This window comes from Rhinolophus hipposideros, assembly GCF_964194185.1.
Source record: "Rhinolophus hipposideros genome assembly, chromosome: 26".
Classification (NCBI taxonomy): domain Eukaryota; kingdom Metazoa; phylum Chordata; class Mammalia; order Chiroptera; family Rhinolophidae; genus Rhinolophus; species Rhinolophus hipposideros.
The window spans coordinates 1,361,572-1,385,707 of NC_138072.1; the positions used below are offsets into that span (position 1 = coordinate 1,361,572).

The following is a 24,136-nucleotide window of genomic DNA, read 5'->3' on the forward strand; positions in this document are numbered from 1 at the left end:
TTATCAAGTCACCATGTTATCCACCTAAAACTAACACAGTGTTATATGTCAACTACATCTCAAAGATAAAATAAAAATGCAACACAAAAAGAAAACACGGGGATAAGTGCTATATCCGTTTCCTTTCAGATAATCACACAAGACGCCCTATCATGTCTCCCCCAGTAGGCTGAGATTTTCCAGAAGTACTTTGATCAATGTAGACAAAAAATCTAGACAGGCCTTCCCCGACCATATCCTATGAAAGTAGCATGTCCCACTCCTTCCAGCTCCTTCTTTTTGATTTATTTTCTTCAGAGCATTTATTATTGTCTGAAATTATTACAGTTTTCTTATGTTTTTACTGCTTGTCTTTGCTACTAAAATATTAGCTTGATGATAGAAAGAGCCTGGTCTGCTCACACTGTATCCCCAGTAGAAAGTGAGACATTGAAGAATAGGAAAGTCTTTCTAATCACAGCAGATAATACACAGTACATAGCAGAAGCTCAATAAATTAACGAGGAAGCTAATGAATGGCCTGACTGACTTCAATTTTATTATAAATATAAAAAGGAGTTTTGAGATCATGTGGTAAAATAAGCACCCTTCATCAATTATTTCTATAAGAAAGTAAACTTCGAGTTCTAAATAAATGATTATAAATAAACTGACTCGAACATAATAAACACAGTTGTAAGATATCGAAAGAGAATGTGAATTTGTTTATGAAGTTAGCTAGAATTTATGGAATCCAAATTAGCTACATGATTAATGGGATACAAAAAACTGAGACTGAGCATTATCATGAAGGGAAAAAAATCCCTGTTAACAACAGCTATGAAAATTTAAAATAATTTGTCACAGACAAGTTCTACTCATAAATTTGCAAGGCATTGTTATACAAGGGTGACTAGATATTAATATCTCCACTACTAATGTGATGTTATATTGATATAATCCTTTTACTCTCAAGTGCAATTTTTCATCTTCTTGAATGAGGAAAAGATTTTTTCAAGCGTCTACATGACTAAATGACACGGTGTTCCAACAGATGGTGGTGCCACAGAATGGCAGCCAAGCAGGAGCAGTATGTCGGAGGGAGGGAGAAAGAGCAACAAGAGGGACAACACAGTGTTCCTGAGATCAGTGTCTCTGTTCTCCACACCTTTCAGGTATCCAGCAAAGACAGGGGTAACTGGGGATGACCCTGAACATTCTTACAAATCAAGAAACTCACATCCACCCCGAAGACTCCACCACACGTTTGCTTCCCCCTCTGTTGGGAGTCAAAGGCGACAGTCACTCCCAGGACGTGAATATACAATAACATACCCTCCCAGATGGAACAGAATGGGTCAAGCTCTGGAAGAAGCTTGGGCAGATTCCCCGGTAGCAACCATTTCTGTTTCCTTCCGCCATTGCACCTGCCCCTGCCCTGTTACCTCGACCTACTATCCCAGCACCGAGGCAAAACCCACACACAGCTTAGTGTGAAGAGCGTGGGTTTCCAGCTGAGGCAGAGACGGCCCGAACCGTGTCTTCACCACTAACTGTGCTCGCTGAGGCCCTATGTTCTCAGAGCCCCGGTTTCCTCATCAGCATAACAGGAAGGGGACGACACGTGTTCCTGTTAGGGTTGCTGTCGGAACGAAATCCTGTGAGATCGAGGATGTAAAGTAAGCACAGCCCCTGGCACACAGAACAGTCAGTGAAAAGAGCTCCCGATCGTCTGATGAGTGAACAACTAGACGCAAGATACAAGCAGGTGAGGAAGGCCTGAGACCGAATAAACCGCAGTGATTCGCACGAAGCCGACAGCATAGCAGTTTACACAGTGTTTCGAAGTGTTTTGTGATGTTTTATTTGTTTAATGTAAGCAGAGAAAACAAAACAAGCAACCACCACCACCAAACCCAGAGAAAATAGTCTGAAAACGCATTCCATGGTCCTGTAACCCACAAAAGTTTAAAGCCCTAACTTCGGCTTATGGCCTCTTCCTGACCGAGCCCAAACTAGTTGTGGCCTCATCTCACATTGATGCCTGCATGCTGTCAACACTCAGCTTGTAACACGTAACACGCTTTCCTAGTTCAAACGTGGGTCAGACAATTCCTTCAGACTGGTTAGCACTCTCATTCGCCCCTTTCCCCATTAATCTTCCATCCTGATCCTCCCAGCAGAAGTCGTCACATCCACCTCTGCAATCCCAAGGCCTGCTGCTTAAACTTGTGCAGAATTGTTTAGTTTATATTTTCTGAATATTCCCAAACAGCCATTCTAACAATACTGACAGTTCATGAGAGAACAGTTTATGCCTTACTTATCAAATGACCTATCAACCCACTTTAATTTCCATTCAGCACATAGAACAGTCAATCTCTTTTTGGTCCTCGTTAAAAGAAAGCACTTCAAAATAAATTTTTTGGTTTATATAATAATGACTGTTCCAAAAAAGATTTGGTTAAATAATAAACATTACAAGTCACATATGAAAGTCAATCTCATTACTTCACATCACACATACTATATACATTACTTAAGTGTTTTATAAATATCAACTCTGATTTCCTATATATGCAAACATGGTTAGAAAGCTGATTGGCAACCAAGAGTTAGATTCGTAACAGTCTCTATTTAGATAAAAAGCTGCATAAACGTGATTTCAATAAAGTGAGCAAAATTGCCACAGATTACAGCACTGTCCATTAGAAAGTCATGGTTCTAGCTCATTCGGCTTCTACTTCTAGTTTTGCTAAGTAACAGTGCTACCTTAGGCAAATCTTACCCTCTTTAAAGGCTCACACACATAAAAAGAATGGATTAGAATAGTACTTCCCACACATTCTTGATTGTGAAAATCACCCAGAACACTTGTTGAAAAGCACACGTCCCCACCCCTCTTCTCCGGGTTCTAATAAGCAGCTCTGGCTACAGGGTCAGGGGCTCCGGATTCCAAGGTGGCCAGGTTCCTCGTGATTGGGAGTCTGATACCCACTGGTTCCTGATGTCTAAGGCTCTTCCTGGTATAAAATTCCACGAATTTCAGGTTTTATGACACTGATCCCTCAATCCCCTAGCCAACCTGACGCTGCCGAATGCAATCCACGTGCAACTTCATTGCTGTAAGAGGCAGTTCAAAGCCTGCTCTGTACGTGCTCTGAAGCTTTCTCCGTGCCCTGCCCCTTTTTCCTTTGTATTTTTTTTAGCATCTGGCTTCATTTGCTACAAGTCCCTCACTTTTACATCAACCGAGATACCAGCACTCATTTTGACAGATTATTTGACAGATGAAATGATTTGGGCTAGAACATACTTTGGGTTGAAAGATACTCCCTTGCGATTTTAATGCATGTAACTCTTCCTCCGGTGACCATTCAGTCATTCATTTAATGTTGATTCAAAGATACGTTAATTCTAGCTCTCGGGACAGTGTGTATTTCAACACTGTAACTGCCTATTATTTCCATTTGTCCTTTACTCACATATTTATAATATTCATTAGGCAGAGATAATGCTTAGGTGCTGAATAAACTTTAATACATTATAATTCTTAATTATAATTACATATTCATTATAATTACTAATTGGCTTTAAAACACAGTGTCTGAAATATATTTTCCATTGATATAAATATAGAAGAAATCATATTAAAGGTTATACTCTCAAAATCTGTCCTCTTAAAAGCACTGTGATAAAAGGCACATTCTCCAACATGCATTGTCCTGAAAAAAAAAAAGCATTCCTCTCACCCCTCCCCCGCCCCGAAATGAATACGATCAAACTCACTTTATACTAACGATAACACTTGTGCTGCCACCACCCAACTTTTTCCCAAAAGGTTGTAAGGCATCATACAGAAATAGAAGGTCCCAAAGGTTCAGAGAATTTAGAGGTGGAAGGTGGGGTCTGGGGGTCACTATGTTCAATACTGTTAAACACACTATTTTGCAATATACTAAAGAGAATCTAAAGGAAATAACCCACTCTAAAGATACCTAGGTGATGTATCGTGTATCTATCTGTATCTGAGAGAGCAGCTACTAGCAAACACTGATTCACAAAGTCATCCCTGTGCTTTATAACCATCCATTTGGCCTGGAAACAATGAAGTGGAAATATGTACGGCACGCGTGCCAAGGAGCCTCCGTGACTCTAGAGGCGAATGTGAGATTCTGCCTGGACACCTGAGTAGAATTCTGCCCGCCCCTGGGCTGGGAGCTGCTCACCGACAGGGCATGTATGCAAAGTAGGTACACAAACACTAGGGTACGCACCGGTCAGTCTGCAGCCATGAACGAAAGTTCAAAATCTCATCCCTGATAACAAAAGTCTTACTTATCCTCAATAATTCTATTCTTAGTATAAATCCATAATTACATTCATCAACTGAAATTTTCTTAAGACATTATTCTCTATTCTTTGAAAGTAATAAAATGGGGGGGTATTAAAAAAAAGGAAAATAGGCAGAAAGCAAAGCAGGTCATCCCCTCATTTAGTACCGGATTTGGGCAAACTAACTTTTGGGCATCCTTCTTCAATTTCATAATTTCATCGATTTCTTAATCTAGTCTACACGTACCTCTCCCTCTCCCCTTCCTCCCAGAAGACGACCAATCTCATACAAGAGCATGGTTTAGAGCGATGAGCACAACTGTTTTTTCTTTCTAAAACCATTCCTGATGACGTCAGCACTTTGTAGAGTTCAGGTAAGGCGGACCACAGCCTGAAGCGGTACACAGTGAACTTAACTTGTGGACGTGTCTCCAGAGACCATCCCGAGTCCCTGCGTGCTTGTCTCAGACCAGCCTGGGTCCTTCACTGTGTGTTCTCCACAGGAGTGAATTAATGGCTATTAAATACACGAAAATATCTACTCTGCAGAAAGTGACCAAGGGGTTAGTTAGTCAAGCATGTAAATGAACACTTAACAAATCCCATCTCTTTCCTAATGAGAAGAAAATCAAGGAGACACTTTCTATCTCTTCTAGTTAGTCTGTGATGGAAAAAACAAGGTTCTAAACGGAATAAAAAATCACTTAAAGTAGCTGGAAATTATGTGATTATTTTCTCCAGGGATTAGAACGGCACCAAACCTTCCAAAATAGTTTATTAAAATCTTCCTTAACTTGGATACAAGGCTTATAAGAAAAAGTTTTTAAACTCTCGGCAGAGACGACAATTCCATTTCAAAACCTATTTCCCTCTCTCTGAGAACACAGTTCACAGTCAGCCTTGGAGAGATGGACTCACCATCTGTATGGGCTTCTGGTGGAGGTCTCGTTCGGTCACCAGCTTCTCCTGGTCAGTGACGTAGAGGCCTTTCTGTGCCAAAGCCTGGATCACAGCGTCATGGCCCAGAAGGGGCTTTGCAGCGTCGCTCTTGAGAATGAGACTCCCGGCGCGGCAGTACAGCTCAGCCGATAGGAGCAAGTTCACGACGGGAGGTTTGATGTGTTCCTGGTCGTACTGATCCGTGTAAAACGGTTCTTGGAGTTCCGCTGGCACATTGTCTACAAAGATGAAGGGGAAATTCTTACAGGATTTTTATAAAAGAAACGCAATTTATTTAACAATTACTATTGATGTCGTAAGTTAAGATTCCTTCTAAAAAAAATAATAGCCCTTCAACTGACAAGGTGGTTTATTAGACCTCGGCAGATAATCTGAAATGAGCAAGAGCCAGAAATCTCTTTTACAGAAGACCGTGTTCTGAGTATATTCTTAAAACAGACTACAAAACAAAGCAGGGGAAAGGTTGAGCCTAGTGAGTCTGGCTAAGTATCCCCACATGCACACTCGATACACAGAATGAGCTAGGAGAGTCTTCAAATGAATTGCAGTGAATCGCCTCACACTCGAGCCGTCAACCAACATGCTCCGCAACAGCCATTTCAGGAGACCGCTCGGCCTCGCGACCTCAGAGCCTGAAATCATTGGCTCCAAGTTGACAGCCAATCAGAATCTGCCAAACTTACCTGTGCCTGCCTGGAGGCCTCGGTCTCCCTTCTGGCTTGGCCTGCTGACGCTATTGAGGGGGAGACACAGCTCTAGTTCGGGGGAGAACTACTCTTAAAAATCCCTTACACTAGGACACCACCAGTACTCCACCTTCCCACTGACCACTCCCCAGCCGACCCCAAAAAGCCCTCCGGGCCCCCAATTAATCCATTCAACGGAGACACCGGAAGGGTCATTTACAAATGGGACATGAGAAGGAAACCAAATGCTCCTCCCGGTTTCCTTTCTGCTGCCCACTGCCCTTGAAGAAGGCCTCCGCCATGTCTACTCCCCATCAGCAGGAGGAGCTGCACGGCACCACACACACAGGACTCGCCTCACTGTCTTCTTGCCTTTTCTACCCAGTGTCTCTTCTTTCTCCCACTCCTCAGCCAGTCCCTCGCCTGCCTTCTCTTTAGAAAGTGAGGTTTCGGGGCCAGCCAGCCCGCACGGCCGGTTTTAGGAGTGTCCTGAATAGGCAGCTTTAATATACGATCGATAATACACAGCACTAACCAAAGTCAGCATTTCAAAAAATTTATTCGCATACAATGAATAGACTCCTTAAAGTGTTTGAAAATCTCCCATTGGAAGAATACTTTCACAAACAATATTAAAGTAATTATTGTATATACCAGCATGGTTCTGGGAAATTCGTTCAAAGAATCAGATGATTGTCCTCAAGGAGCCAATCATCCACAAAAAGTCTAGGAAGACGGGAAAGTTAGGCAATTCAGAAACTGGAGACGCTAAATGATGAAAGGAACAATTCAATGTTCCACTTTCAGAGGAGGAAGTATTGACAGTGGACTGACAAGACTTCATCTTAAAGAAATCGGATAGGAAGAATAGGCAGAATTTGTTTAATCAGAAAAAAGAGGCTTTCTAAACAGAAGGGGGGAGCAGCAGGGGGAGGGAAGAAGGGTGGGACGGAGAGAAAATGTCACGAGACACCAAATGGAAGAGTTTGGGTGGAGAAGGGTTTGTGCAGCAGAGGCACAGCTGGAATGGGCGGCTGGCATCAGAGCTGAAAGTAATCTCTCTTTTAAACATGAGGCCTTTACATGATAACTAAGAAGAAATTGCTGACAGTTTTAAAGGTGAGAGTGAAACTGAAGAGTGAAGTTTAGGGGCAATTAATCTGGTATTCAATATTGACAGTGGTAAAAATCAGAGCTAGAAGATTACAGAGATAAGGAAGTGAAGTCAGAAGGCAGTATGAAAAGAAATGACAGTAAAAATATCCAAGTGGAAATATCCAAAAATGCAGCTGGGGACCATACAGGACTCTGGAAAGAGGTCAAGAGTAGATGTATCAATTTGGGATTTGGGTGACATCTAAAAATATCATCCTCATTTAATAATTGAAAACACGTTCCTTGCTTCACAGCTGCATTAACCAGCAGTGAGCCGGCCTTAACCTTAACAGCAGCTGCCTCAGCACGATACGGAAGCTCAGCTGTAAACTACAGAACACGGCTGGGTCCTCACTCAACTGTGAGCGTCACAGGAACGAAACAGAAGCCACCTAGAAGAACCACTTGAAAAGGGGAATTATTTGGTTGTTAAGATAATTATTACAAAATGCATACATAATGGATTTTTAGTTCCTGTAACAATGAAACAGTGACTGGTATCTACACTGTAACTGTGCAAAAAGCAAAGCGACTGCTCATGATCAGGATTACAAACTTCTCCGTCAGACCTGACCATCCACCTAACCTTCTACTGCTGTTCCAATCATCCTCACGTGATCTTTATGACACCTTGGTGAAACTGGCAAATCAGATCACATACAGATAAAAATTAGGGTTCGACTAATGCTTGTGAAGCATCTTGTGTGTGGCAGACACTGTCCTAAGATGCATTCTGTCATTCAGTCCTAACAATCCTCCTGGCCCCATTTTACAGTGAAGTAACCAAGAAAGGTTTCTCTGGCCCAAGGACACACAGCTGATAAATGCAGAGCCCTCGCTCATCCAGCTAAAAAGGAGCAAAAATAATGGTTTACCGAGATCACAGGCTAGATAGAAGGTGGAGGACAGTCAGCTGAGGGGCTACTTGCATTTTATTATGGCATAGCCGTGAACTAATGAAAGCGTAGTAAACTCTAGAAGATCCCAATGCAAAGAAAAGGGAAAGGATCCAGAGCAAGTCAGAGAACGTTTCAAGAATACGCAAAAACAGATTTATGCACCAAGAATGCAAACCTGCGTACTGAGTATTACAAAACAGGTCACTTTTTAAAACAAGTCTTTGAGAACTAAATATGCTAAAGCGCAGGCTTTGAAAATGTCTACCATTTCTACCATTAGTACAAGACTATCAGTTTTTAAGAAACAGCTTGGAGTTGTATCACATTTTAAAACAAATGAACTGAAACAGCATCCCAGAAGACAAACAGGCAAAATCAAAGATAAGAAGTTTCATTCACCCTCTCCCGAACCTCCAGAGCACAAAAATAATGAACACGTAAGGAGCGGGTGTGACCGCCCTAGAATTGCAAAGAACAAGAGACAAGTTTTTCCTGAGCACCAGGCCTTATGCAGGACCTACCTTAATCATGTTGTTATAAACCTGACTAGATAGATCTAAGTTCTGAAATTAACAGTCACCTGAAATACTGGCGGTACAGGCAGAGGGGGAAGAGAGAGTGTTGCTCAAGGCATTTTCTGTCATTTTCTGTGAAGCTGAGAGTGCTACCAGCTGCATCTACATGCCAGCTGATGATACAGAGTTCTTTCAAACAACAAAGGCATTTCTCTCCTAGGCCACCCTCCACTTCTGCAATAGTACCCCCTCTCAAAACCAAACCCTTTCTCAGTGAACCAACATTCACTACCGTTAGAAGGCAGCATGAGATAGTGGGGAAAATTGGGGCTTTGGGTTTAAAAAGCCGAGTCGTAATCCTCCCACTGCATATAGAACCTTGAGTGCAATGACTCACTTCTCTGAGTTCAAGTTTGGCCAAACCGCTCAGCTGCACCTACTACTGCTCCAGACTCCACCGTCCTCTGCGTCCCCGGGCCATTCTCTGTGTCCCAGACAGCCGAGCCTCTCTGCGGTCACAAAGTCCCCAGTCTAGGCCTCAGGGACTGTACACGTGCTCCTTCTGCCTCCACAGCTCCTCCCCCCATCCTTCTTCACACGGTTGGCTCTTCCCATTCAGTTCTCCTCGGATGTGCTCTCCCTGACCACCCCATCAGTCTTCCTGTTTTAATTCTCTACATGACAATTATTACGCCCCACAGTACTGGAGGGTGTTTATTTCCGCTTCCTCCCACTATATATAGTGTAACTTCAAGGACAGCAGACTACCTCTCCATCCAGAGCCCAGCATCTAGGACCTGCCTCCAACACAGCAGGCATTCGAATATGTACAAGAAGAGCGTGAGCACCTAAACACAGAGTTCCACCTGCCGAGAAGATGCCAACTCTAAGCGAGCCGCTGCCCTCCACGTACCGAATGACGTGCTAAGTGCTGTGCTGCGGTCCTGAGCTCACGTGACCTCGTCCCCCTGTGTCCCCTGCTGCCCCTGAGACGGACGCACCTCCTCTGAGCTCCAGGTTCTCTAAGCCCCCAGCCTTCTCAACTCCTCCCTTGGATTGTCACAAAGACCCTCAACCTCAAACTGGGAGCCAGGGTTCTCAGTGACCAGGGCCGTTCAGCCCTCTGCAGACAGTAAACAGGTGCAGCTGTATGTTACGCAGGCATGTGCGTGTTTCCTGGCTGTGTCTGCTAAGCCTGTACCTGTAACTTGGGTTCTTATACCCTTCCCACTAAAAGGAGCCAGGGCTCCAGAAGAAATGGCTGTTTCCAGGACCGAAGGACGCAAAGTACAAAATGAGCTAAGAATATATGTGAATATGCGTGTGCACGCCAGGAAGTAAGAAAATGCCAACAAACGATGGCGCTGTGTTAACAGGTCATAGTATCCAGCTGGAAGGAGATCTCACTGGCCAAACTGGGGACAATTTAAGCATCAAAACAAATGATAATAAAGGACTATGACCCATTGAATAAAACAACAATCAATGAGTCCAATCTGATATAAATGAGTAAGTAAAAGAGAAAGGAGGAAATGCTCTTCCTAGTAGAATACCACCCAATAAATGGGAAAAAACAACAGCAATAATCAACAGTGATTGGTTCAAGCGAGAATCATTACTGGACGCTAAAGTGGTGGGTAAAAGTTTGATGGACACGGTGTTTCAACATTCTTTCCCCACAAATTACTCACGAATACAAAATGGGAAAGCATTCCTAGGAATTTTTCAGGGGAGGAGGGACTGTGTGACACTACTCTAACCGAGTGGTCAGTGAACGTCACTAACACTGGGACACGCTCTGGGCCTCCTGAGGCTCTGGCTGCCTGAGGGCACTGCACCCCTCTGGGCAGCCTGCCTCCAATCACAGGCACAGAAGCCAAATCCAGATTGAGGAGCATTCTATACCGTACCTGGCCTATTGTTTTTATAAGGTACAAATGCGTTTTGATAAAGGAAAATATCAGCACCGCAGGCTCTGGCATTTTCGGGTACTGAGAAACGGGCTTCTCTTCTTTGCTCCCTGGCATATGTTAAGGGGAGATGTCAAGTCTCTCTGATTGGGTGGGAAGGAGGGTGAGGAAACCTCTCTCTGTCTGCACGTCTCCCCTGCCTGGCAGCCAACGGGTATGTCCCTGGGAGCCCAAGCTCCCTGTGCAATACAGGGGGCAGGACGCTACATCTGCTGGGGGGGGGACACAGGTGCTGGTGGTACAGTGGTCGCTGGAGGAGTGAGTGAGCCAGAGGGGAGCAGGGAGGAGGGGAGGAGGGGAGACACACAAGGGAGAAGGACGAGAAGGAAGAGTGCCACAGAAGGTGGGGAGCACCAGAGGGCGGGCAGGAGTCTGTGCACTTTGTGTCTCTTCCCCCAGTCTAGGCATTCTTGTTGGGACACTGCAGGCAGCCGTGCCAGGATCTCAGCTCACTCAGCACATGCAGCCCACAGGCCACGTGCTGAAGGAGGGCCCAGCACACCAGAACAGGAGGGGAAGCCCGGGGGAGGCGGCGCAGTCGCCCCTGCAGAGGCCACAGGCCACGGACGTGTGGCCAGAGCTCCGGGCATGGCCTGCGGCTGGGCTGCAGGTGGTCAGTTCTCTCAAGTGTCAGGGTCCTGGAGCACAAGGCAGACAGGAGGCGACTAAAGGGACAAGTCAGCTCCATGCAGGGCGTGACGCCGGACCCGAGCCTGGAACGGGGCCAACCCAGGGACAATGGGCATGAAGACAAGCGGTAAATGTGAGTGTGGACTCGGAGGGGGTGTGGCCATTACAGCCAAGTGCAAATCCCTGATTTCTGTGACTTTTCTGTGACTGGATGAACCCCATCCTTCCGTGTAAGAGACAGACTGAAGTGTTGGGATGAGGGGACACTCTCCAATGCGTTCCTAAACAGCTCAGAGAACATTCCATATGTACAGACGCACATACTTGTGTGGGAGGGAGGAACGGGAGGGAGGGAATGAGAAGACAAAAGGCACAGAACGCTAACAACAGCAACCGGTCAGTCTGGGTAAAGGGTATTGGAGCGCTCTCCACACTATTTTACACATTGGAAATTATGCTGAAAAAATGTTACCCAACCTCGCGATGCCCCAAATCAATGTTTCCCCCCACGCTTGATCATCTTCGAGTGTCCCTTCCATCAGTGGAAACCTACAAGGCCTCATCGGAGCCCCCTTGTCCCGCAGCCCACCCCCTTCTCACGGCCTCAGCTCCCACGCCCCAGCCCAGGCTGGCAGTGCCTTTCGTGGGAACTGCCGCCTTTCCTCGCGCTCGCTCCGCCCTGCTCCAAACTGCCCTGCACGAGAGCCAGAACTGGCTCACTTCCCGCAAGCAATGTGAGCATGTCACACCAGCGGCAACAAAGCCCAGGGTTTTCAGAGCCTTCCAACCTCTCTCAGGACTCAGGTCTGTCCTCTGACCTACAAGGGAGGCGCCATCCCGTCCCTGCCCGGCTGCTGGTATTACATGCCCCTGCGAGCCACTCAGTTCCTGGAAACCGGGCTCCCTGCCACTCCCGAGCGCTGCCGCACATCGGGTCACTGTCAGAACACCCTCTCTCCCTGTTCCCCACACTCCTTCCGACTCCTGGGGCCCAGTGCTCCATCAGTTCGGTCCAATTTCCCCCAAAGGGAGACAACACAGCATATCAGTCTTCCCTGTACTGCAGCGTAAGGTATTTTTACTTTCAAGGCTATTCAATTCTATTACAAAGATGAATAAGTTTGTAGAATATACATGGAATCTTTTCAGATATTTTAAGTATAGATAAGTACTAGCAAGGAAAAAGTTTGTTAGACACAGAATTCATAAAATGTATTAAATAAAGGTAAGTGGTTAGTAGCACATGTACGTGAAACATAGAAAGGAATGGAGAAAACCGAAGATACCTAATAGCCCTGAGGTACGCAGGCACTAAATATTCATGACACACTAAATATGCATGAGACCAAACAAACAAGAGGCCAGCAACACCGAATATACATCAACACTTAATATTCACGTGTGTGTAACTTGGCAGCCATTGGTGACACCCGTTCTGGCCTACATGTCTGTCATCTGCCCAAGGAACACAACACCCTGGGCACCTCATCAGGTTTACTGGCAAGCTGTGCCATGACAGCACGCTCGTGCCCTGTGTCTCTGACAGCAAGTGTGTGTCACTGAGGGCTCCTTGCTCAGACCTCCACTTCGACCCCTGTGGCCACAGCACCAGAGGACAGCGCTGAGGAACCCCTACCAGGGTGGGCAGTGTGCACGAGGCCCTGAAAATTCCTCGGGGTCTTTAGAAGCTCTCAGGGAGGAGAGACACAGGTGGCAACTGAAAGTAGAGAAAGTAACTGCCAGTCACTTTGAGAGAAAGGATGGAGAGACACAGGGACCCAAGACAGCACAGCCAGCAAAGGAGCCAGACGGAGGGTGAGCAGAGCTGGGAATCCGCAGCGCTGGGAAGAGAACAGGCAGGATGAAGGGGGCGGGAGGTGCAGCTGAGAGGCTAAGCAAGAAGAGGGGTCGCCACCGGCCGAGTTAGAGTTATGGGGTTAGCAGCAGGAAGGTACTGGAGATACGGCTGAGAACATGTAAGGGGGCTGGGAGGCAGACGGGTCTGGACAGAGCCGCAGGTGAACGGGAGACGGTACCAGGTCTCTCGAGGGTAGGGGCAGAAACTCCAGCTCGAACTGGCTGGCACTGGAACGTCCACTGACCGACCCTTTCGCTGCCTCCCTTAGCTGCACCCTTCTGCATGATGACTTGTGTTCTCACAGCAGCAAATGCCCATGGCAGTTCCAGGCCTCACACCACGTCCACCATTCACAGCTCGTCCCTAGTCACTGAGTGAGAGTTCTGTGCTCTTCTCTTGCTTTTTCTTTCTTTTCAAACAAACCATTCGGTTTTAGAAAAATCTCAAATATATACAATGACGATAAACCTTCGCGTTCTCTTCATCTGGCCTCCACAATCAGCACCTATGGCCATGCCTGAGCTCTAAGCAATGACCCAGCTCTAAGCAACCCACCTCCACCTTGCCGATTGTTTGAAGCCAACCCCAGCCGTATCACCACTTCCTCTGTACATCTATTGGTATGGATGCCTAAAACGGGGGGTGGGAAGCAAGAAGAGAGCTGAAAAAGAGAATCTTGAGAGCAGTAGTAAATGCCAGCAGAAAAAAATAAAACCAACTACTCTAAAAATTTCCTTTGCCGAAGACAAGTGTCTTTTAAAGTACGTCAAAGGTTTCAAATGTCCTTTATTCCAAGAATCTGCCTGCAATCCCATTTTGAGAAAGAAATAGTGTGAAGGAGAGGGTGGGGAATGGGGGAACACAGTGGTTTCAAAATAACTTTTTAAGGTCAGACACATATGCTCCCAAAAAGCTGTCTGTGAGACAGGGGGTGGGGAGAGAAACCCTTCAGTTAACTGAAATTCCGCCTGTTTATCTCCAGAAAATCGTACGCAGGTACTTCACAGCCTCCAGCAGGCGCAGCGCTGCGGAGCGCAACGGCCAGGGTTAGGAGGGAGCTCAGTGTCCTCTCGACTGCCCTTTTCCCAGCTTCTGTCTTAGTATTCCGTTTGCGGGGGAAGAATATTTTTCGTGAAAAGAATTCTTTGAAACGATTATAAGAAATATACTCCCATTCCACAATGAAAAACAGAATGTCTAAAGGTGGCCTAAGAGTGAGACTGATCAATCTAACACTTTGCAATTTGTTTTTCTTCCCAAGAACTCAAAGCAGTATATAAATACTTATTATGGTGACTATTCAGCGAGTAGGGAAACTGAGACAAAGAGTACTTTAGGAAAAGGCCCCAGAACGAAAAGGGAGTAGAAGGAGAACTGGAAAGATATCACTGTATAGGCCCTTAATCTAAAATGTTCTGCTGTTAAAGAGCCAATAGTTAAAAAGAAAAGAAAAAACCATGCAAGGCATAGGGTGGAAAAGTGCTAAATGTGCTGAATGAAAACAAGTATTATCTCAGCTAAAGCACCAAGCTTGTCACCACTAATACACGTGTAATATTTAATTTAAGCATCATTGTTTGTAATTTACAATAGAAAAGTCTGTAAACTAGATCCAGTGGGGGAGAGGGAAGGCCCTGAAATGACAAAACAATGCCAAATACATTTCCTATTTCTGTACGAACTCATCAAATTTAACTAGGTTTGTTCAAGAAAAATTAAATGTGCTTTTAAGTTCTTCAACAAAATTTAAGACTTGCATTTGAGAGGTTTTCCTGATTTCTCGAGGCCTTCACTTCCAGGGATCCTCTACAAAACGTAATGAAGTATAGGAAGAGCAGGACACAGAGGTTCAAACACAGATTTAGGATCAGAAAGGCTTAGGCTCCTATTTGCGTCCCACCACTGACACGCTGATGAGAAGAGAAAGTAATCTAACCGCCTCTAAATCTGTTTCCTCATTTATAATAAGGGCAAACTATCATATTTCCTAAATTTGTATTTTCTAATTGAATATTTGTGACATCAGGAAGTCATGGTTCATTTATACTTTAATGTACAAAAAAACCCATTTTAAACTGAAGGTGCAACTTATAATCTTTACAGCAATGGTTCTCAAGCTGCGGTCGTTTTGCTACCCAGGAGACACCTGGCAGCGTCTGCACACAGTTTTGGTGGAAGTGGGAGTGGGGGATACAACTAGTGGGGAGAGGCCAGGATGCTGCTAAAATCCTAAAATGCACAGGACGACGCCCACAGCCAATAGTTTTGTGGTTGGGAAACTGCATTAGAGTCATAGAAGAAGAAATACGACAATATCTACTTAATAGGGTTGTTCTCAGAATTAAAATAAATAATGCACGTAAAATGTTCAAAATTGTATTTAACAGAAAATAGGTGCTCAGTAGGGCCAATTTACCTACTTATTAAATAAATACCAAGTTCCTTAACGTGTTGTCCCAAATCACCTTTCGAGTTGGAGCTCCCACTACTGCATGACGTGAACTTATTCCAACTCAACTGGTCTGTGTGGTTTCACTGACAGTTCATGGGTTTCAAAACTCCAGGCCGCACGCAAACCCGCTCCTCCATCTGCAGGGCCTCCTTCCCATTCTGCGGACCCCCTGCAGGGTCTATTGTGGCCACCACTCCACTTCAGGGGTCTCCTTCACAGATCGCCGGGCCCACAGGGCCCTCCTGCCGCTGTCCTCCCTCCACACGTCCCTGTCCCAGTTACCTGGCTCTTACGTATTTCCTGGCCTCTCCTATAGTTACACACTGATCACGCCACCTCTTCTTCTAAGAGCACCAACTCATAGAAGAAAGGCATGATTTCAAACCTGCGGTATCTGGCACTGTTAAGGAGCCACCCCCCCCAAAGCCTCCCCCAAACTTCCTCCTCCCAGGGCCTCAGTGTTATCAGCCTTTCTTAATTCTCTCCTAACTGACTGCTGTCTCCTCTTCCTCAGCGCTCCTCCCAAAGCATTCTAATGCTCATTACCCTAGATTCTGTCTAAAATGTCTTTCCATCCACTGTGTTTCCCAGAAAATAAGACCCAGCCGGACCATCAGCTCTGATGTGTCTTTTGGAGCAAAAATTCATATAGTAAAATAAGTCCGGGTCTTTATAATAAAGTATAATACCAAGTATAATATAGTATAACATAAAACGGGGTCTTATATTAATTTTTGCTCCAAAAGACGCATTAGAGCTGATGGTCCAGCTACGTACGATCTCATCTATTTCCAATTTCAATTACACTTTATGCGCAGAAGACTCCCAAACTGTCATCTCTATTCTCTGCTTCTTGGTCATACTCCGCACCTACATTCATAGCTGTCACCTCATTGGATGTCTCAGATAAGATATTTGGCCAACACAGCAAGTTCAAGGTCTCCAAAAACAAAGTTTTTGGTTCCCATTCCAACTTGCTGCTTTCTCTCTCTGCCAATGGCATCATGGCTCATCCTCTCAGTCACTAAATCTCAAAAGCTCAGGTAACCTCATCCTCCTTCCATCCTCAGGTGACCTCATCCTGTCACAGTCTACCTTTTGATTTAAACTGCTCCCCATGCACCCCTAATGCAGTCACTTAGAAATACTAGGGATTATAACTCTGCAACTTGTTTCTGTCTTTTGCCTCTTTCCCATTAATTTGACTCCTACCATTGCAGGACAGTGGTCAAGAGCACAGACCATCAGAACCCCGGTTCAGATACCTCTCTGTAAGGTGGGTGGCTATGATGAGTCCTAAACTTCTGGGCTCGTTTTCTCACCAGTAAAACTGGGGGTGAGGACTAGTGTCCACCTCTCAGGCTGCCATGAGAGATAAAATAGATAATACATGGAAGTGTTTGACCCACGGTCGGTGCTCAGGAACTACCAGCAGCTTTAGCATCAATTGCACCCTACTGCAAGCTCTCAGCACCTCTGGCCCGGACGCCTGCACTAACTCCCCAAACTGGCCTTGGCTAGGATTAGTCCCTCCTTACTCTGTGCCATCACTGCCTTGACATACGCGAAAGAGTCAGCTCTTATGGAGGATTTCAACAACAAAATGTGTTGGGATACACAAAGAAATGCAACAAGGTAAATTTCTTTTAAAGAAATTTAAAAGAGTAAATAATTTTATATTATACTGAACGAACTGGTATGAAAAGGAGAATAATACTTAATAAAGTTGAGATGACAAATTGACATGAGGAAGCCAGCCTTAAATTCTGTGTTAAGAACTCCAAATTCGAGAACTTAGTACGACGGTCATAAGAGGTCCTGCACCCATTTCTCCCAAAGGACAGAAGGAAGCAGAACATTTAAGTCAAACTCAGTAATATCGCTGCGTAATTGGGTTAAGCTGTACAAATACAATAGTTGAACTTTCTCCTCTTCCACAATTTGCTTAAAGTAATTAGAGCAGCTGTTTATTGGTTAAAATGCATCCAAACAAACTTATTCTTTATTTAATCAAAACTGTGTCTGCATTCTTCCACTAAATAAATTACTAAAATCTGGGCTATTTGGAATATTTTTAGTGTAAATGATTCAAACTGCTTTCTACGTATGAAGAGCTAGTATTTTATTTATTTTTTATGGTTCAATAACTTCATTCTATATCCACAATTGATTTCTAGCTATCATTTTAAATGACATTTTGAATATATGGTTCTAAAATGAACTGCTTTTTAATATGTCAAAAAAGTTCCTTATAGAAACAGACTAAATCTTTACCTAAAGACCCTATATCTCATTGTTAAAGAAGTGAGTTTAGTAAATCCTAACAAAGTTGGACTAATTTTTTGAATGATTAATTGAGTGCCATTAGGTAATAACCTTTGATAAATGTTGTATTTCAACATTCGCTGCATAACAGTGTCTGCAGCAAATGAAGGCTATTTACATGAAAAGAAATGAAAGCTGACTTTTTCTAGTCACACCATATAAATTTATACTTTGAAAGATTGTTGATTAAAAAATAAACACAACATACAAACATAATATTGTTAATAATGTTATTAATTTCTTGTTACTAAGTCACTGTCTTAGTCTTCCGAACTTGTTTTTCGTTTCATTTCGAATATGGCCTTTCTATCCATCCCAACTGTTGCCAAGGCAAATGGTACTAAGTACCAACAATATTCATGCAAACCACCTGAGAGCTTAAGATCTGCCTACTCTTTAAAGAAAATAAAGACTTTAAACGCATACGAATGCTCCTTTTTCAGACTTGCGGATAGAAGATTAGTCTGCAGAGTGCTGTAGAGAGCACAGCGTTTACAGTCAGAACGTCTGAGCCAGCAAGCAGGACCCACCACTCACGTATTTCTCACACCTCGAGCAAAGTAATCTCTCTAGAACCCATTCCCTCCTCAAAAAATGAGAATATCGGGAGGGTGCTGGAGGAGGAAACGAAGGAATGGACTAAAGGACGGGGTATCTCCAGCGATGCCACACCCTTGGGAGCCAGATGGTCAAATCCAAACTCATCTCTGCCCTTACCAAACATGTGACAGGCCAGAGGAAAGCTGATTAACCTCTTTGCGCAAGGGCGATCTTTTTTGAAATGGGGACCACAAGACCTGCATCACAGACTTGCTGTGAATCCCGAAGGGACCCCTTAGTGCAAAGCATGGAGCACAGGGCCTGGCACAGGAGAGATCCCAGAGATATTAGCATCCTCTCACTTCCTTTCTCCCAAAGGGTATTCAACGTGTGTTCCTCCAGTGCTCCAGGATCTAGTAAACCTGCCTGACACAGAGTCAGAAAGCCGGCCGCTGCCTGCTTAGGAGCCTTTGTGGATCCAGGACAGCGTGTTGACGTCTGTATTGTAAGTGTCCTCCGCTTCAGAAGGAAAGAAAATATTGCCCTATGGCCCCTGCCTTCCACTCTGTACACATTGCTTTTCCACAGAGGTCACTCTATAAATTTCCCTCTTTCCATCTTTTCTAAACCCTTAAGAGGCTTTCATTTCTCCTCCAAATGGACATTAGCTTCAGTATGCTGCTTAAGTTAAAAGGAAAATACATCTATTATTCTCACTGCTGATATCAGCGGTGCCAGAACATAAAAATACACTTCCACTCTCTGCTTCCTCCTATGTGTTACCCTACAGTTTACTTCCAAAGAAATCTTTACAATTTAAATGATCTCAAAATGGCTTTTTTATTACATTTGCTTCTAATGCCAGTTTTAAAACATTTAACATCTTTTTCTATTTCAATATCAAAGCGTGAGGATTCAAATAAAATGAAAGCTGTCATAAACATAAAATCCTGCTAATGTGATGTTTCCCTCAAAACTAATTTGAATAATGTTCCAAACACTGAGGTTCATTTGCTAGTTAACTAAACTGTGCAGCCCTGAAAACATTCCGCGGTGTATGTTTAAGCGGTAAGAATGAATTAAATCTTTACCTACACATTTTCCCAGTTCTAAAAGTGGAAGTAAGCCATTCACCCTCCAAAAAAACAAACTATATTTAACATCTGGAGACAAGTCTGTAAATACTAAGAAACTTGCCAGCAAATGTCTTACATATTCAAAATTTATTAACCAGGGCACCGAAGTCTTACAAAATGCCTCTTGAAGTTATCAGACAAAATTACCTTACAGGGGCATCTCCAAATGAAGAGCTGTCTCCTTTTCCCAGCGGTCCACAACATGGGCCGGGGAGCAGCACAATTACAACGGGAGGCCCTTTTCCTGTTATTTTGCAAAGAGCGGCTAACGGAGGGAGTGCTTGATTGCCAATTCACGTCCACAGCACATGCCCTCAAAAACTCTCCTATTAAAAAAAGAATTCCACAGTAGGGGTTTTTGTTTTTCCTCCTTTGGGAGCCAAAGTACATTTGGAAAACGGAGTATGTGTCACTGGCAGTACGAAGTGAAAACAGCGCGCTCCATGCTGGTGCTAAAGAGCCGCTTTACACCGGCGCCTGGACTGTGTCTGCACGGACAGCCCAGGCTCACGAGTGACAGCAAACACTCGCCCTGCCTGTGCAGCTGGGCCACCTGACTTTCGGAGCGCGCACAGCCGCCGTCATCCCCAGTGTCACCACCGGCGCGGCGCCGGGGGCCGGCCGCCCCCCGCTTCCAGCGACCAGCAGCGGCCCGCACACTGGCGCGCGGGGTGGCCCCAGGGCGGAGCGTGGGGGCAGCGGCCGACGCGCACGCAGGCACACGGCCCACACTGAGTCCCGGGGTCACAACGTGACAAAATGACTCGCTGGGGAAAAACAGAGCCACTCTTGCGATGCAATGACAGGAAGGGGGCCGACCCCACCTGGCCGTCCGGGGCCTCGGGCGTCCGCCCACACCCGCCGTGGGTCCCCTTCCTCGCCTCCCCTCCGGGGCGCCCGTGCCCTCGCGGAGCCTGGAGGACACGCACCGAGGGGCTCCGAGGATGGCGAACGAGGACCGGGATGCGCGCGTCCGAGGGGCAGCGCCGGGGACGCCACCACCTACCTGTCCCGAAGGCTTTGGCCACCAGCCAGGCCAGGTTGCAGGCGACCTTGGCCCTGGCGAAGTCGTAGTGGTCGAAGGGCTTGATGGCGGGGACAATGAACGTCCTCCTCAGCTCCCGGGGGTCCGCGGCGTCCCCCATCGTGCGCGGCGGCTCCTCGGCGCGGGCGCCCACGCTCACATGGTGCGCGGCCGGGGGCCGAGGGGCTCGCAGCGTCGGGCGGGCCCCGGGCCCCGGGCAGCTCGCCGTCCGCGGGGAGCCGGGCCCAGGAGGAGGCGGCGCCGCCCGCGCCCCCCGCCCGCCCGCGAGCGCGCGTGAGCGAGGCCGCTCCCCTTTGTCTGCGATCGGCCACACGGGCGGGGGAGGCGGCTGGACGCGCCCGGAATGTCGGGGGGGCTCAACAATCGCGCCGGGGACGCCGCGCGGCCATCGCGAGGCCTCCGCTGCCTCCGCCAGGCCCCGGGCGGAGGGCCGCGGGCGGGGGCGGCCGCCGGAGACGACGCTCCGGAAACGTCAAAATCACTGCGGCGGGCCCTCCTCCGCGCCGCCCGCCGCCGCCCGCCGCGTCTTCCGCCCCGCGGGACGCCGCCGACCCCGGGCGCTCGGTGGCTTATCACTTATGCCCTCATAGGTTCTCTCCCCGCGGCCGCCCGACTCGCTCGCTCCCCCTCGGCCGGCGCCGCCGCCGCCGCCGCTGCGGTTTTCCAGCTGCGGCAGAGGAGCGAGTGAGCAGCTGGGGCCACTGAGCTTGCGCCCTCGCGCGGCCCCGCCCCGGGCAGGCTCCGCCCCCGGGCCCGCCCTCGCCCGGCTTCCATCCAGCCGCAGGGATTCCGGCTCCGCCCAGCCGCGCTCCCGCCCCGACCACGCCCCCGTCCCGCCCTCGGCCCCGCCCCCGCCCGTCTCGCTCCGGATCTCCGCTCGGCGGCCCAGCGCACTGAGCATGCCCAGCCTCGGCCCCGCCCCGACCACGCCCCGCCCCGCCCTCGGCCACGCCCCCCGTTTCGCTCCGGATCGCCGCTCGGCGGCCCAGCGCACTGAGCATGCCCAGCCTCGCTCCATCCCGAGCCCCCGGTTGCTTGTGGCTACTTTTCAATCCTAACTCCGGAATCCTCGCTTGAATGGATATCCTCCGCGTCTCTGGTGTTTGGCTGCTGCTGCTTACACTGCCGGGAGAGGAAAGGGAAGGAAGGGAGAAGAGAGGCCTGGCAGTAGCTTTCCTATTTTAGCTACAAAGTGGGTAAGCAAAGAGAACTGGTGTTGATTCAAATGCTTGTTATGTGGCATGCACTTTGCTGCGAGCTTGACGTGCAGAAGTCTAGGTAGTCCTCGAAGTGACCCTAAGGGCTGGGTGTCATCGCTGGTGGGCCCCGAAATCACGGGGCGAAGCGAGTGCGTTCCTCACACATGCTTTCACCAGGTGCGGGTCCTGGGAAGCTCCAAACATGTATTCATGACGTCAAGATGCTCTGAACGCCATGCTGTGCACCCAAACGTCCTCTCCAGGTGAGGGTACGTCCATCAGTGCCTCCCAGTTCCCTCCAGAGAAAGCATCAGTTCTTTCACAAAGCAAACGGCCGCGCTCCGCGATCTGACTCCGTCGTGTTGGAGCTGCTCTCCCTTTTCCCCAAGGCGCATGCTTTCTCGGAGCTGTGGCCTTGTTCAGTGTGCTCCCTCTATGCACCTGGCTCGCTGCTATTGGGCCGTTAAGCCTCTTCACAGTCATGACTTCTCTAGGGAGCCCTCCGTGACACCCTCCCAGCCAGGGCTGTCACATAGGTGCCTCCCAACTGTTCTCCCAGCGCCCTGTTTACTTCTGTCTTGGCACTTACCGCATTCTGTGTCATCACCAGGGACTGGTCCGTTTCCCACGAACATCAGGGTCTGCCTCCAGCAGCTGGATAGCTCTCAGACCATAGTTACTCAATTGCTGTTTAGGGACTAGGGATGGATATTATGGTAGTTAACGCTTACTGAGCTGATTTAAATCAGTAATTCCTCACAATATTCTTAACCCATTAACCCATTATCTAATCATTGTCAAATCCTGTTACCTTCATTTCACAGATGAGAAAACTAAAGCTGAGAAAGGTTTAAAAAATCACCCTAATTGGTAGACCCAAGACTTGAACCCCAGACTGTCTTACTCCAAACCCCATGTTTTAACTCCCAGGGCCTCCCTGGTATTACCTACCCTTAAGGTAGGAGCAAGATATAGGAAGTATGAGGGGAGGGTCTTCGGACCCTGTATCTCAAAGGGTAGCTCCACCCGCAAGCAGGCTCCTTTGATCCTGTTTAACTCCGCCCTGAACCTTAGGAGGGCACTACAGAGAAGCCCTGCTAGCAACGTGGGCTAGGAAAAGAATGTGAGTGAGAGAATCAGACACCGCAGGGTGGTTGATGTCATTTTTCAGGAATTTAATGACTATTAATGGAGTATTTCTCATGGGCAGGACCCTTTGCTAGAGCGCATGGGGGGCAATAAAATTAACACTGGTTATAGTTCACAAAGTGGGTTCAGATGATAACTGTAAATTCTCACCTCCTTTTGTGAGACCCTCGTGAGTATCATTTTTCCATTCTGGATGCAGGACTGAGGGTTGCAGAGATTCAGCTGCATGGACAAGATGTCACAGTTGATGCATCTCTGAGTGTGGCTTCCAAAGCAGGCCCAAGTCTTCTGGCTCTGCTCCTCGGGCAGCGTCCCAGTGCCTGTTCCCTCCTTGGATTATGGAAGCTGACATGAACATCAGTGAATCGAATCCAATGGTAAACGGGTAAGTGCTGAAGCTGACAGAACGTGTAGGTGGAGGGATCGGGAAGGTTTCTTAGAGACGTCTGTTAAATCCCATGTATTTAAATTCACCTTCTACTGAATTCTAGAGCAAGAAGCCAGATTAAGAAAAACCTATAGCTTGGAAAGGTCGAAGAGCGATACTGATACATTTCGCCAGTCATTACAATAATCTGCAAGGCAATATAAGGTTCTGAGGCCAGAAACCATGTCTAATTACCTTTATGTTGCATATGTGACCTGGCACAGCGCTCTGCTCAGAATGGATGCTGGCTAAGTGCTTGTTGGATTTTACCGAAAAGTATTTCAACCTAAATGAACACCATGAGGAAGAAAAGGAAGCAAAGACAGTTGCTCTGACTTGTCCTTTGATTCAACGGTGACACATTTAGTAGCGATGGCATTACTGTGACCCCCACTGGGGAGAAGTGTGTTTGGGAATGAGGGAAAGAAGCGCCTACACAAAGAGCAGCTTTAACTTTCAGGGTGTCTGTGAAACATGGGATCCTCATAGGAGGCTTTTATTAACGGAGAAACACCCTGAGTACAAAGAAGGATTCATTTTCAGGGGGGGGCAGACTCTCCTAGTGTGTTCATGACAGCTTCAGAACAATCCCTTATAAAAACTGGAGATCTCTGCAGAATACCACTGTCAAAAAGAGATGCTCTCTCCTGCCTTCGTAAGATACCTGACTTCGTTAAAAACAAAACCAAAACTTAGTGGTTCTTGAGCCAGCTTGTCTAGCCACAGAGTTACCCGTCTATTATTGTCTGCAGGCTCAGAATCTCTACCCATCAGGCGACAGCTACATATATTCCTACATATACAATCCTCCCTCTCTCTATTTGAAGTCTCTCCTTTCTGTTGGAAAATCCACAGTCTCAGCCAGACTTCCACTTT

General features: G+C 46.9%; 2 protein-coding genes across 5 annotated transcripts in view; one reads left to right on the plus strand and one right to left on the minus strand.

Annotated features, from left to right (window-relative positions):
- The window catches only part of CAMSAP2 (calmodulin regulated spectrin associated protein family member 2), a 63,408-nt gene extending 42,262 nt beyond the window's left edge, over positions 1-21,146 (minus strand). For all 4 annotated transcript variants that reach the window (XM_081038951.1, XM_081038950.1, XM_081038949.1 and 1 more), the window contains exons 1-2: positions 20,447-21,146; positions 5,233-5,492 (exon numbers count right to left, since the gene is read on the minus strand). In XM_081038951.1, the coding sequence (XP_080895077.1) occupies positions 5,233-5,492; positions 20,447-20,585 (399 nt within the window). In that variant the 5' untranslated portion in view covers positions 20,586-21,146. The remainder of the gene's footprint in view (positions 1-5,232; positions 5,493-20,446) is intronic.
- Positions 21,147-21,452: 306 nt separating this feature from the next.
- DDX59 (DEAD-box helicase 59) overlaps positions 21,453-24,136 on the plus strand; it is a 39,911-nt gene continuing 37,227 nt past the window's right edge. Inside the window, exons 1-2 of the mRNA XM_081038960.1 lie at positions 21,453-21,681; positions 23,033-23,218. The gene's annotated coding sequence lies outside the window, so the exon portion shown is untranslated. The remainder of the gene's footprint in view (positions 21,682-23,032; positions 23,219-24,136) is intronic.